Here is a 14,550-nt window from a genome sequence, read left to right as displayed (position 1 = left end):
AATAGAGCTTAAAAAGACCTTTTAATTGATATATTACTCGATGGATTTGGATGAAATTTTTCAAAATGGATTTTTTTGTCGGCAAGGGGTTAACCTTGATTTTGTTTCGAAAATCCAAAAAAAAATAAATTTTTATTTTCTGGACACTGTGAACTCATATTCCTAAACCAAAACTTATTTCGAGACTTTGATCCGAAGATATCTTGCTCCGAATGTAAGAAAAGCAATATTTCGATTGCACATAACTCAGCAACCAGACCTCAAAGAAACTTTTGGGTTTCAGTTATGAATAGAGCTTAAAAAGACCTTTTAATTAATATATCACTCGATGGATTTGGATGAAAATTTTCAAAATGGAATTTTTTGTCGGCAAGGGGTTAACCTTGATTTTGTTTCGAAAATCCAAAAAAAAATAAATTTTTATTTTCTGGACACTGTGAACTCATATTCCTAAACCAAAACTTATTTCGAGACTTTGATCCGAAGATATCTTCCTCCGAATGTAAGAAAAGCAATATTTCGATTGCACATAACTCAGCAACCAGACCTCAAAAAAACTTTTGGGTTTCAGTTATGAATAGACATATCACTCGATGCATTTGGATGAAATTTTTCAAAATAGATTTTTTTCGGCAAGGGGTTAACCTTGATTTTCTTCGAAAATCCAAAAAAAAATAATATTTTATTTTTTGGACCTCAAGGTATAATCCTGTTCACTGTGAACTCATATTCCTAACCCAAAACTTATTTCGAGACTTTGATCCGAAGATATCTTGCTCCGAATGTAAGAAAAGCAATATTTCGATTGCACATAACTCAGCAACCAGACCTCAAAGAAACTTTTGGGTTTCAGTTATGAATAGAGCTTAAAAAGACCTTTTAATTAATATATCACTCGATGGATTTGGATGAAATTTTTTAAAATTGATTTTTTTTCGGCAAGGGGTTAACCTTGATTTTTTTTCAAAAATCCAAAAAAAATAAATTTTTATTTTCTGGACCTTATGGTATAATCCTGTTCACTGTGAACTCATATTCCTAAACCAAAACTTATTTCGAGACTTTGATCCGAAGATATCTTCCTCCGAATGTAAGAAAAGCAATAATTTGATTGCACATAACTCAGCAACCAGACCTCAAAAAAACTTTTGGGTTTCAGTTATGAATAGAGCTTAAAAAGACCTTTTATTTGATATATTACTCGATGGATTTTGATGAAATTTTTTAAAATGGATTTTTTTCGACAAGGGGTTAACCTTGATTTTTTTTCGAAAATCCAAAAAAATAAATTTTTATTTTCTGGACCTTAAGGTATAATCCTGTTCACTGTGTTCACTCATATTCCTAAACCGAATGTAAGAAAAGCAATATTTCGATTGCACATAACTCAGCAACCAGACCTCAAAGAAACTTTTGGGTTTCAGTTATGAATAGAGCTTAAAAAGACCTTTTAATTAATATATCACTCGATGGATTTGGATGAAATTTTTTGAAATTGATTTTTTTTCGGCAAGGGGTTAACCTTGATTTTTTTTCAAAAATCCAAAAAAAATAAATTTTTATTTTTTGGACATTAAGGTATAGGCTTGTTCACTGTGAACTCATATTCCTAACCCAAAACTTATTCCCAGACTTTGATCCGAAGATATCTTCCTCCGAATGTAAGAAAAGCAATATTTCGATTGCACATAACTCAGCAACCAGACCTCAAAAAAACTTTTGGGTTTCAGTTAAGAATAGAGCTTAAAAAGACCTATTAATTGATATATCACTCGATGGATTTGGATGAAATTTTTTAAAATGGAATTTTTTCGGCAATTGGTTAACCTTGATTTTTTTCGAAAATCCAAAAAAAATAAATTTTTATTTTTTGGACATTAAAGTATAGGCTTGTTCACTGTGAACTCATATTCCTAACCCAAAACTTATTTCGAGATTTTGATCCGAAGATATCTTCCTCCGAATGTAAGAAAAGCAATATTTCGATTGCACATAACTCAGCAACCAGACCTCAAAAAAACTTTAGGGTTTCAGTTATGAATAGAGCTTAAAAAGACCTTTTAATTGATATATTACTCGATGGATTTGGATGAAATTTTTCAAAATGGATTTTTTTGTCGGCAAGGGGTTAACCTTGATTTTTTTTCGAAAATCCAAAAAAATAAATTTTTATTTTCTGGACACTGTGAACTCATATTCCTAAACCAAAACTTATTTCGAGACTTTGATCCGAAGATATCTTCCTCCGAAAGTAAGAAAAGCAATAATTTGATTGCACATAACTCAGCAACCAGACCTCAAAAAAACTTTTGCGTTTCAGTTATGAATAGAGCTTAAAAAGACCTTTTAATTGATATAACACTCGATGGATTTGGATGAAAATTTTCAAAATGGAATTTTTTGTCGGCAAGGGGTTAACCTTGATTTTTGTTGTCGAAAATCCAAAAAAAATAAATTTTTATTTTCTAGACCTTAAGGTATGATCCTGTTCTCTGTAAACTCATATTCCTAAACCAAAACTTATTTCGAGACTTTGATCCGAAGATATCTTCCTCCGAATGTAAGAAAAGCAATATTTCGATTGCACATAACTCAGCAACCAGACCTCAAAAAAACTTTTGGGTTTCAGTTATGAATAGACATATCACTCGATGCATTTGGATGAAATTTTTCAAAATAGATTTTTTTCGGCAAGGGGTTAACCTTGATTTTCTTCGAAAATCCAAAAAAAAAATAATATTTTATTTTTTGGACCTCAAGGTATAATCCTGTTCACTGTGAACTTATATTCCTAACCCAAAACTTATTTCGAGACTTTGATCCGAAGATATCTTCCTCCGAAAGTAAGAAAAGCAATAATTTGATTGCACATAACTCAGCAACCAGACCTCAAAAAAACTTTTGCGTTTCAGTTATGAATAGAGCTTAAAAAGACCTTTTAATTGATATAACACTCGATGGATTTGGATGAAAATTTTCAAAATGGAATTTTTTGTCGGCAAGGGGTTAACCTTGATTTTTTTTTCGAAAATAAAAAATAAAATAGATTTGCAATTTTTGTACCTTAATGCAAAGGCGTGTACTGTGAACTCCTTAAACTAAAACTTACTTCGCGACTTTGATCTGAAGTTCTTACTTAAAAGCCCTTAACTGAAACTTAAAATAATCTCTGTGGGCCTAATGACTTCGAAGATATTGCTGTCCAGAACTCGTCAATTTTGCAGAAATCGTTATAGTATCTCAACTTTCACCTCTCACTTACCTGTGGTATAATATGTGCAGCAGCCGAACTTGCAGGCTCAGCACTCAGAAAAACTCTATAATTTGGATGTGATCCCTCAGCATAGTGTTCCAATTTTTTTTCTAGCGCTGGCAGCCATTTTCGAACTAAATGAATATTTTGCAAAACTACCCAATGTCCATTTTTAGCTGCTTCATCCATTGCAGCTTCAGCTATAACCTCCTGACCTTGACCAAGTGATACATTATGAAAATTACCATCGTCCATTGTAAAGCCTAATTGCTTTCCTAGAGCTTCAACATCTTTTAAAGGATTAACACCAGGCGATAAAATAAAGAAGATCGGTGTTGATGGACTTGCTTCTTCATATGATTTTGAGAATTCTACTGTTCGATTTTCGACGTATTTTGAACCAAGCTTTTCTTCAATGAAATCGCTGATAAAAAAGAGAGAATTATGAATGTTAATTTTTGAGAGAGAACACTTACGCCAAAGCATATGTCATTCGATCTGGCCTCAAAGCTCTTATCATGCAAAGTCTTTGAAGAGCTGTTTTATTCTTCCATTCTTGGGGGAACTTTTCTTTCTCTGGAATTTCAGACTCAACTAGTTTCTTCCATCGTTTTGATGATGTTTCTATATCACGATCTAAGTTACGGAATTCGTCCTTTGAAGCAAGACTACAAATACCTCCCCAAGATTGATTTGACAAAAAATCAACAGGACTTGTAACATGAGGTTTAATGGGAAATCGCAAAAGGAAATCCAGTTCTGTTGAGGTAACTTCTTCGCTCATCAACAAGATCTAAAAACAAAAAGGATAATCATTCCAATAGCTCGACTTTTAAGTCTTTCAAACCTGGAAAGTCATTTGAGATGCAAAAATTAGTTTATCACATTCGAATAATCCTCGCGAAGTGTATTGAAAGACCGAATAGGAAATACAATCAATAAGATTGGTAACTCTGCCTGCAACTGTATCAGCTGGCTCAGCTTTAGCAATAGCCTTTTGAAAAACGACACTGAAGGCCTGCATATAAAAAAGTTGAATTAACTGTGAAAAACACATCCAATCCAAACCTTACTTTTAATGAAAATTGATAAATAGGATTTATAGTGTTGAGGTCATTTAAAATAAAGTATAAAAGGCTAGCTCTAGCTGCAGCTGGTCTATAGTACTCTCTGGCCTTGTCGATTTCTTGTGATGTTATTTTAGCTTCAGCCACCTTGAAATAACAAATGTTAAGTCGTGTCAAGTCTTAAACCTTTCTCTAGAAATGTGTACCTTTCTTTCAATTTCCGAAGCTGTGCTCTTTGTAGTTTCTAAATTTTCAACTAAAGCAGTGTCTCCCAAAATATTTGCTCCAGCTGATGAAAGCCTTGAAAGGAGGTCATCTTCAAGTTCTTTGAGCATAATTTTGAAGTCATTTTGTTGTTTGGTTAACTCGGCTTTCAGCTCTTCCAAATCAGGTCTCTCGGCTTTGACAACTTCGGCTAACAATTGATCTTCAAGGCCATCTCGAGTCACAGTAAAATTGATCAACGTAGATTGAGCTTGCATTTCAGGCTTGTAATGTGGATTGGCCAATTTAGTATGCAATATTAACCGGAAATTGGAGCTATATTCCATTTCTTTGTCACCAATCTTTATAGCTCTGGAAAATTAATAATTTTTATTAAGCATTTAGCTGTCATGAATTCAAACATCCTTACTTTCCCTTTTTGATCAAAGCTCTTCCTAACAACGGATCTAAGACCGGATCAAGTTGTTCATCTATATTTTCAATCAAGACTGTACTACCTTTAACAATAGCCTTTTCAATAATATCCAAATAACCACGATGTCCCATACGAATAACTTTTAATAAATCTCCATATTTTTGCTTAATCCATTTGACACCTTGCAACTGGGGATCAATCATCAAAGGCCATCGATCAGAATTTGATAGAATTGTTGCATTCTCCATTGACATTCGATCACTTGGTAGACCTTCATTTGTCCAAATTGCAATGGTTGTGTCATCGGTAAGGAGACTCAAAGGATCAAGATTTTCTGTTGTCGGAATGGGAGGATCAATATTTTTCAAATAGGGTTGCCACATTTTTGTCATCAAGTCTATACGAAATTGTTTGGTAAAGCAGCCAACGTAGGAAATGAATGCAGTTATAAGTAGGATGTCTCCGGGTAGAGTAATGCCTTGTTTCACAAAACTGGAAGGAAAAATTTAATTTAGATATAGTAATTCCTAACTAGGGTTCTTGTGGTTTTACTTATTAACAGCTTCAGCCCAGCGTACATTTTCACTTGCAAGTCCTCCAACTAAACGGTTGGCTAGCTGAATGGTTGCTTGGGTGGCATCTGCTTCTTGTTGACAACGTAACTTATCGGCTGTAGCTTGCTCGAAATCGGCTGTCAGTTTGGCCAATTGTTCCTCAAGGGACTAATGTTATTAAATACAAAAGAATAAGTTTAGATAAATGTAAATTAAAGATTTTATTTTAATTTCTGTACAATTCTTAGCAAATACTATTTTCAATTTTTCATGGATTGATGTTGGAAATAAAAGCTTCATTAAACTTGCTTTTCGCAATTTCTGAACGTATAATTATAATAAAATCTATACAAAATGAACATAAAAGTTCGTACTTTGTTTCTCATGGAATTCTCTTGCAAACTTGATACTCAATCAAACCAAAAGCTCTGGGTTTTCTAAAATATTGTTGCTTTGGAAAAATGAGAATTTTGAATATGAACTCTACTTGGAGTAAATGCAAAACACTGAAAATCCGCAACGATAAATTCTTATGGTGCAGGAAAATATAATTTCTTTAGTGAACTACTTTTTCTTCCGAAAAGCTTCTGAATTCACCCAAAAAACTGCCACTTTTCAAAAATTGACACAAAAGTTTTAGTCAATTTACTCGGCTATGATTTTTAAGACATAGGTAATTTGAAACAAGTTTTTTTTTTGTCATAATTTTTGAACTAAGGGTGGGCTAACGAAAAAAAGTGATGTAATTTGTTGGTATTAACACGGTTAATTGAAAAAAATTGAAAAAGGGAAAATTTTAACACTGAAAAAAAAAAAAATTTGATTTTTAAAGATTTTTGTTATAATTTTTGAACTAAGGGTGGGCTAACGAAAAAATTTGTTGGAATTATCAAGATAAGTTAAGAAAGGTCTAAAAAGTTCTATAAAAAGAAAATTATTACTTTTGATAAATGTTTGAATAGATTTTACTATAAACATGTAGCTTTTCTAGATGCTTATATGGCAAACCAAAAAATCATTGATTTTTACACTTGAAAAAATATTTGTATGTTGTGGTTTTTATGGTGAAATGAAACAAATCAACGTAAGCTTCTTAACAGGAATTTTATATAGACTGCATTCAATCAAGGCTCTAATATCGGTAGCATTTGAGGAGCAAGGCAAATACCAGTGATTTAATTTTTCTAAATTATAAATTGAAAAGGTCACTGTGGTGTATGCGTACTTTTTTTGTGGTGAATAAAATCTAATACTTCTATAATTTTAAAACTAAGCGTAGGAAAGCGAAAATAAAAGTTGTGTTATCCTGGGCTTACTTTGGGTTAAAAAAAAAACCACGGTTTTAAAGTAACGATTTTTTTGCAGGAAAAAAAAAATCATTATTTTTTCGGTTTCTGATGTGAAAAAAGTTTTTTGTTGTATCTTGTGAAAAAATAGTGAAATAAAGAAAAAAAGTTGGGCAATCTTGGACTAACGTTGGGCAAACGAACAATTTTTACACTGAATAAAAAATTAGTTTTTTTGTGAATTTTGAGATGAAAAAAAAAAAAAATAATTCCGTTATAATTTTAGGGTGGACTAACGAAAAAAATCTTATGCTATCCTGAGATAACCTTGGGCAATCAAACCAGGCAGGATTGAAAAAAATATTAGAATTTTGGGGTGCCAACTTCACATAGTGTAGCTATACCGATTTCCAATGAAATTACTCACCGTAACTTTCCTCTTAATACCGGCAAGTTTTTCTTGCGCCGCTGCAAGTTCCGCATTTGCTGCTGCCAGTGCCTTTCTTTTTGGCTCCACATCACAGTAAACTTCATAAAACTTGATTATATTAATAACCCAAGCGCATAATCCTGCAGCAGCACCCGACTTAGATCTTACAAACTCTGGCTCAAATTCAGCATCCTTCAAATACGGTTGTATGGCCTTGATAATTTCCGGATGAATATTCTCCTTATCGTATGTTATAAGTCCATCAAGGAATGCATCAACTTTAGCCATTGCAATTTTAGCTGCTTTCCATGTTCGATCTTTTGGAATTTTACCATTCGGAGCTAAAAGAACCATAACAGCAGCTGTTACATTAGTCACAGCTCCTGGTGGTGATCCAAAAGATTTCAACTCTGTCAAATTAGCTTTGTTCAAAGTATTCAAAGCTTCTTGAGCAGCCAATAGAGCTGGTTCAGCTTTCAATAAATCCTCTTCGCAATCCTTTTGTTTTTTCGTTACTTCATCGGCTATCATAGCTACCTTCATTTCTTCTTCGTCGGCTACAGCTTTTTCAGTTTGTACTTTTTCGGTTTCTACACCAACTATCTGGATAAGAGCATCAGCAGCATCATTTTTTTCCTTAAGTTCAACTTCTTGAACAGCAAGTTTGACTTTCAAATCAGCTACTTGATCAGCAGTACTTCGTAGCTTATCGAGACCATTTTCCAAGCGCAAAATTTTACCCCGCAAATCCTGGTGTTTGTTATTGAGAAGCTTTGTATAAAGACTTATTTGTTCAAGGTAGCTTTTAGGTGTCGTATAATTGAAACGTCTTTCGTTCTGTAGGTATAACTTGGACATACTGTTAACAGAAGTGTGAACGTATGCCATAAACTTAGCCACAGAATCTCTATGATTTTCTGGTAAAACTTCGGTCTGCTGGAGGAAATTCATAGCTACCGATATGAGAGCCTCTTGCGGCCATTCATGGAACCAATTTATAAATGTTGAATTAATTATTGCGGGGAATTTTCGAGCCCTAACCCGCAAAGTCGATCCAACTGGTGAAAAGCATAAAACAACTTTCAACTGCTTTCGAACGCGATCAATAAAGAACTTCCAGCAATTATCACGATTATCAACCATTCCGGCTCCTTTAACTTCGTTTCGCACTCCAGCTATAATGTTTTCTATTTCGTCATCGGGGAATAATTCTGGAATTTCTCCAGTTGCTAACATATCGTTAATGAGAACTAAGAAGTTTTCGTTTGGAATTTGTGCATCGGTCATGAGGAACATTATTCCGACGTTTTTAAGCCCCGCCTTCAGATAAAGTCCAGCAAATTCAGTCTTAAAGACAAATGAGAAGAAATAAATAATTAAAATGACTGGACACAGGTTCAAAAGTCTACAAACCCTAAGATCATTCACTCCATAGCCTTTCTTCAATTGAATTTGAGTAACTTCGAGAGTAGATATAAAAGCAGCCAATCTTGCTAAAGATTGTTTTCCACTTCCTCCAACACCAACAAGAAGTGCACTTCCTCTAGGTGATTCCAGAATTCGGTTTATTCTATAGAAATATTTTCAAACTTTAAGTTCAAAACCTCATAATTCACATTCATTACCTGCAAACATGCATCATTGCATCTTCAAAGAGTACCAAATTCATTGCAGCTACTAAATCATTATATGACGACATAGCTTCCTGAAGGAGTTTATGAAGCTCAGTCCATGCTGTTATGGGCATGTACTTAGGTTCACCAATTCCTCCAGCAAAGTGGCAATAGATATTTGGTTTCTCGAATATAACAGTTTCGTCAAGTTCTTCAAAGGATTTCTTAATAATATCGTGTTGCATTTTCGAGAAGCTATCAATGTCCTTGTCATCGATGAGTTTGTCACCGTAGACACGTTGTGTTTCATGTTGCCAGAGTCTTATTAGATCTGTCGGGCATGTAAGGCATTCAGATGTGCTAAACAAAAGACCCTGTTAAAGGAAAAATTAATTCATGGATAAGCAAAATGTTTGAATGTTATTTTTATTCGACGAAACCTTTTTGTGTGACACTTCATGCAGCATGCAGGTGTTTTTCTAAAATGTATAAGGTCTTTGAAAGAGATTGCACTTAGTGATCCTGCGATTTCATATAAAATATTTACAAAAGAAAGTGAAGTGGAGTCTGAAGAAAATCACAAATGTTCTCAAAACAGATGATGAACAAAGCTGTCCTTATACATTTTTCTAATAAAACACATAGGGAAAAATATATTTAACAACCTTTGTCAATATCTAACAACGAAGGAAAAAAAATCATGGTTCAAGAACTAACTCTTATGCCTGACACTAGATCTAAATTTTTGTATCTATAAGGCAAAACGGAAGCTACATTTTACCTTCGCAAAGCTGCTTAACGGCAAAGAGAGAACGTTGTACAACTTATTTTTTAAGGATGAAAAAAGTTTAGTAAATCCCCAATAAAGATTGTTTGTTGAACTCTGTTTAATATTTTTACTTGCTGGACTGCTGGTGTGTTTGGATGCAGAGTTGGGTAATCGAATCGTTAATTACATTACTTGTAAATACAGGGTAATTGCATTGTAATCAAATTACTTTCCCATTACAATGGAAATGTAATTCGAAATGCAATTACAATTAAATTACCGTGTAATTTTATTGTAATTTCATTATGAAATTACAAAAGTAATTGCATTGTAATTAAATATTTTGGAATTTGAAAGTAATTATATTGTAATTGAAACTCTGAAATTAATTTCAAAATTAAATTAAACATTTTATTTTATTCAAACGAAACAAAATCATGCAATAAATTAATTAATATTAGCTGTGTTTTATTATTCCCGTGATCCAGATCAGATCATTTTATTTGTTAGCTTTACAATAACAAAGCAATATCCTGCTTTTTTTTGTAAGGGAAATGAAAACAATTTGATTTGATCTGGATCACAAGAATAATAAAACACAACTATTATCTTATTACACGAAAAGTTACAATAAAATTACTGGTAATTTATTATTGCTGTAAGCAAAACAAACTTTTCAAAGTTTGTGTCCGATAACTTATTTCACCGCGGGGCATTTATTATGCCCGCAAATGAAAAAGCCTTTCAATGGGAGCGACGATTGAAGTATTGTGTTGTACTTCAGGAACAATGGCTTTGCAACTTGCTACATGCCACTTGCTACATGAAACTAGCCACATGTAACTTGCCACATGAAACTTGACACATGCAACTTGGCTATATCTCAGAATTTTGAAAAAAATGAAAAAAAAATTTATTGATGCCCAAAGGTGGCGGGGACTCTAACTTACATTTGGGTACAACTCCCATACCTGTAGGTCCACGCGTTCTCAAACCGGGAGAACTTAAAAGTAAAAAAAAAAAAATAAGCCCGATTCTGAAAAAATAGGCATGATGTGACGGTTTAACATGGAAGATGATTTTTTAAAAATCTGACAATGTGCAAAGCGTAGGCCCATGACACAAGCTATCATTTGGCATCACTCCCAAAAATTGCTCTAAAGCGGCTTAGTTTCGAGGAGCGTTCAAAGGTTCGGGGATTTTTCGAAAAAAAATTTTACCCCAACTTTCAAAAGCAATTTTCTCAGAATTTTGAAAAAAAAATTTAAAAACCGGATTATACCACCATCGGGTAGCTGAGAATATAACCTTTCATATGGCACCCCCCCATGTCTCTAGGTCAAAGCGTTCAGCTCCCAGAAGCTTTTTCGCGCCCCTAACTTCCAACGGCTATATCTGGGAATTAAAAAAAAAAAAAAAAAATGAATACAAAATTTTTGATGCCCTAAGGTAGCGGGGACTCTAACCTACATTTGGGTACAACTCTCATCCCTGTCGGTCCACCCTTTACATGTGGCATAGTTTTTCTTTGAAATGTTGAAGGTTTAGATTTTGGTTTTATTTTGTTTTTACAATATAATTACTTTAAAATTACAATTTTAATTACAATGTAATTACCTTTGTAATTTCATCTTTTTAATTACAATAAAATTACACGGTAATATAATTGTAATTGCATTTCGAATTACATTTCCTTTGTAATGGGAAAGTAATTCGATTACAATGCAATTACTAGTGGAGTAATTATATTGTAATTAATTAGTGATTAATTACAAATGTAATGATTACTCCCCAACTCTGTTTGGATGTATCTCCTCCGACAGTCTTAACCAATTCTTTCAAACCTAGTAGTTAAAAATTTTGGGTGATTTCCTAGAGTTAAAATTGTACAGTATTTCCAGAACTTGAATATCTTAAAAACCGTTTTCCCCTAAACCCAGATTTTGGGGGGTAGGTATATTGAAAAACATTTTGCAGTTTTTATATAATTCAATATGCCCTACAAAACCTAATAGGTCACGAGAAAAAATACTTTCTAATTTAGTTTTTTTTTTTTGTTTTTCTTTAAACAGTGTATTGGAATGTAAAAATCTGTAATTTTACAAAAAATAAAAATACAGAAGCCAAAAAAAAAAGTTAAATCGAAAATTTGGCAGTTACGTGTCAAGTTATTTTATGTTTGGTCTCTAATAACATACAAATTATTTCAAATACCTATCATGCTGATTTTTGGTGAATTATTACTCAAACATCGAACTTCACTATTTTGACTTTTAAACGTCCATATCTTGAGTTGTAATTTTTTGTAAACTCTGACTTTCATATATTCATAACATCTATCGATTCCAATATCAATCTTGTTTCTACCACTTTTTGTTAAGAAAATAGCTTTTTGATCTTTTTCTAAATTCACCTCTGTTTATCCTATTAAAATTTCAAATTTATAAAAATCCTGAACATTCAAATTTTTAAATTTAATTTTCTCTAACACAATATTTTTTTTTATACCTATAACACTTACCACATAGGGTGGCGTAGTCAATTCAAAAAATTAACTTTAAAACGTGGCAACCCGTGACTTGCAAACGTGACTTGACAGAATGTCGCTATGCAACCCATTCGCAAACTGTTTCTCTAGAAACTAATTTTAGGAAAATATAACTGCTAACTGGTATAACGATGAGGGTACTCTATAATTTTTGTGGTCAAGAAAAAAATTTTCAAAATTTAGTTCATTTTCTGTTCATCTTCCACAACATCAAATATGAATAAAATTTTGACTCGATCAAACTAACTCAAGTTGGATACATTTTTTTTTTAATTTATAAAATTTAGGTATTGTAAAATGATTCAAGGAATAGTAAAAATATACTTTTCTTAAGGTTTTCGGTGTGCTGAACTCGAATCCGAAGTCAAAAGAAATATTACCGTTAGAAAATGCAGAGCTTCTTGCCTTATTCTTTTATATAAGGAAAATTGTTTGAGCATATTTAGTAACGGTTTTTATAAGAACTATTTTCCACTTTTTCAGATCTGCTTTAATGGGCAACAAAAAAAAAGTATAATTTTGTAACCAGTGTATGCATTTAAAAAAAAACTCACGACTGGGTCGCCGGTACCTGCTTTAATGATTAAAGTTTCAAAAAAATGTGTTAGTTTCAAAAAATTTAAATACTTTAAAGTGTGTCGTTTTTGAGTTTTATAAAATTTTAAATACTTCTGTATAAAAAAGGTCCATTCAAATCGGCTTCGTCATTTAAGAGAATCAGATGTAAAAAAGTTTTTATCGCAGGTGCCGTTGAAAACCGTTAAACAAAATATTTTTTTTCAAAATAACACCTAACAGAAAATTAATCAAAATCGTAAGAACCGTTTTTGAAAAAGTTAAATTTTTACTTGCGATATAGGTACTATACAGGGTGTCCCAAAAGTAATGGATCAAACGAAATATGCTGATAGGCCAACCTTGGGGCTCTCAGAATAATTTGTTATTTTGCTCTGAAAACCTTTGTTTTTTTGCATTCAAATTGTAATATCTTTCGTTCTAATTTCAACTTTGGAAATTTTTATACGTTTTTGAAAACTGCAATAACACGCCAAGTTTTCAAAATAATAAACCTGTGTCAGACCATACAAAATTTTTTCAGGGTGTTGCTCTGAAATAAAAGTAGGAAATTGAGTTTTTATAAAACATGGAACTGTTAATTAATTTGCAGCAAAATGGCGTAAGAAATAAAAAATATTTTGATAAATTATTTATTTCTTATTATTAGGCAATGTTTTAATGAAAAAATTGTAAAAATTTCACAAAAACTGCATTAAATCGAAAACCGTAAGGATTTGGGATGAACAAGCTACCAAATTCTGAGAGCCCCAAGGTTGGGCTATTAGCATATTTCGTTTGATCCATTACTTTTGGGACACCCTGTATATCAAGTTATGCATTCGTACAAAAAAAAAGTTGAGATAACATTTTTCCATGACATTACGATGGTAGACAATGCCAAAAAAGTGGGTCCCGGAAGTCCATCTGTCCGTCTGTCTGTCAGTCTGTCTGTCTGTATAAGGAGCTACAGCCTGAACGGATGGACCGATTGACTTCAAACTTGGTATGTAGCATTTTTTTGGAGGCTCTCCAGGGGGTCAATCCCCGATCTGTGAAAATGTGAAGTGATAAGTCTTATCACGTTTTCATAATAAATTGGATTCTTGATTTGTGAAAAAAATAAAACAAATGTCTAAATCTTTTCACATGATAAATTATTTATCACAACCCAATAGTTTTGTGAAAAATAATAAACAAAATAAAAAACACAATTAAAAAAAATAAACAATCTTAAAACTTCACCCGGATTCGACCCTAGGCCGGTAGAGTAAAAGGCAACCGCCTTACTCACTAGACTACTTCGAATTCGTTTATAAAGAAAACTTTTGTTCATATAAGCTATTTTTCTCAAAAATGAAAGTTTTTTCATTTAGTACTTTTTAGTACACATCTTATCACATTGAGTTTAGAATCGCATTAAGGGGTGCCTGTGAAGTTTTATTTTATAAAAAAGGCTACTGAAAGTAATTAAAAAAAATAAACAAACTGAGTGAATTAAAAAACAAAATAATTTTTAAGTACAAAATTAATTTAAATGAACTTTTTCTGAGCTTTATCTATTTGTTCTTTTCTTAACCACAACAGCTGAGAAAAAGTTTTTAATTCATTTAAATTAATTTTTATTTAAAAATAATTTTTTTTTTAATTCACTCAGTTTGTTTATTTTTTTTAATTACTTTCAGTAGCCTTTTTTATGAAATAAAATTTATTTTTTTTATGAAAATAAACTGGGCTTTAATAAAAAGCACAAAAAATTAATACTCATTAACGTGTTTTTTTTGACTTAAATGATATGAAAGTGTAAAAAACAACTTAAAAAACGAAGAAAATTG

General features: G+C 32.3%; 1 protein-coding gene across 2 annotated transcripts in view; it reads right to left on the bottom strand.

Annotated features, from left to right (window-relative positions):
- The window catches only part of LOC129913941 (dynein beta chain, ciliary), a 36,478-nt gene that overhangs the window by 4,141 nt on the left and 17,787 nt on the right, over positions 1-14,550 (bottom strand). For both annotated transcript variants that reach the window (XM_055992943.1, XM_055992944.1), the window contains 10 exons: positions 8,856-9,217; positions 8,644-8,800; positions 7,228-8,577; positions 5,513-5,682; positions 4,955-5,452; positions 4,527-4,896; positions 4,327-4,467; positions 4,101-4,271; positions 3,730-4,046; positions 3,263-3,677 (listed from right to left, as the gene is read on the bottom strand). In XM_055992943.1, the coding sequence (XP_055848918.1) occupies positions 3,263-3,677; positions 3,730-4,046; positions 4,101-4,271; positions 4,327-4,467; positions 4,527-4,896; positions 4,955-5,452; positions 5,513-5,682; positions 7,228-8,577; positions 8,644-8,800; positions 8,856-9,217 (3,951 nt within the window). The remainder of the gene's footprint in view (positions 1-3,262; positions 3,678-3,729; positions 4,047-4,100; positions 4,272-4,326; positions 4,468-4,526; positions 4,897-4,954; positions 5,453-5,512; positions 5,683-7,227; positions 8,578-8,643; positions 8,801-8,855; positions 9,218-14,550) is intronic.

Source organism: Episyrphus balteatus, chromosome 3 (genome assembly GCF_945859705.1).
Source record: "Episyrphus balteatus chromosome 3, idEpiBalt1.1, whole genome shotgun sequence".
NCBI classification, from domain to species: domain Eukaryota; kingdom Metazoa; phylum Arthropoda; class Insecta; order Diptera; family Syrphidae; genus Episyrphus; species Episyrphus balteatus.
The sequence above is the reverse complement of the archived record's forward strand: the minus strand, read 5'-3'. Positions and strand labels throughout refer to the sequence as shown.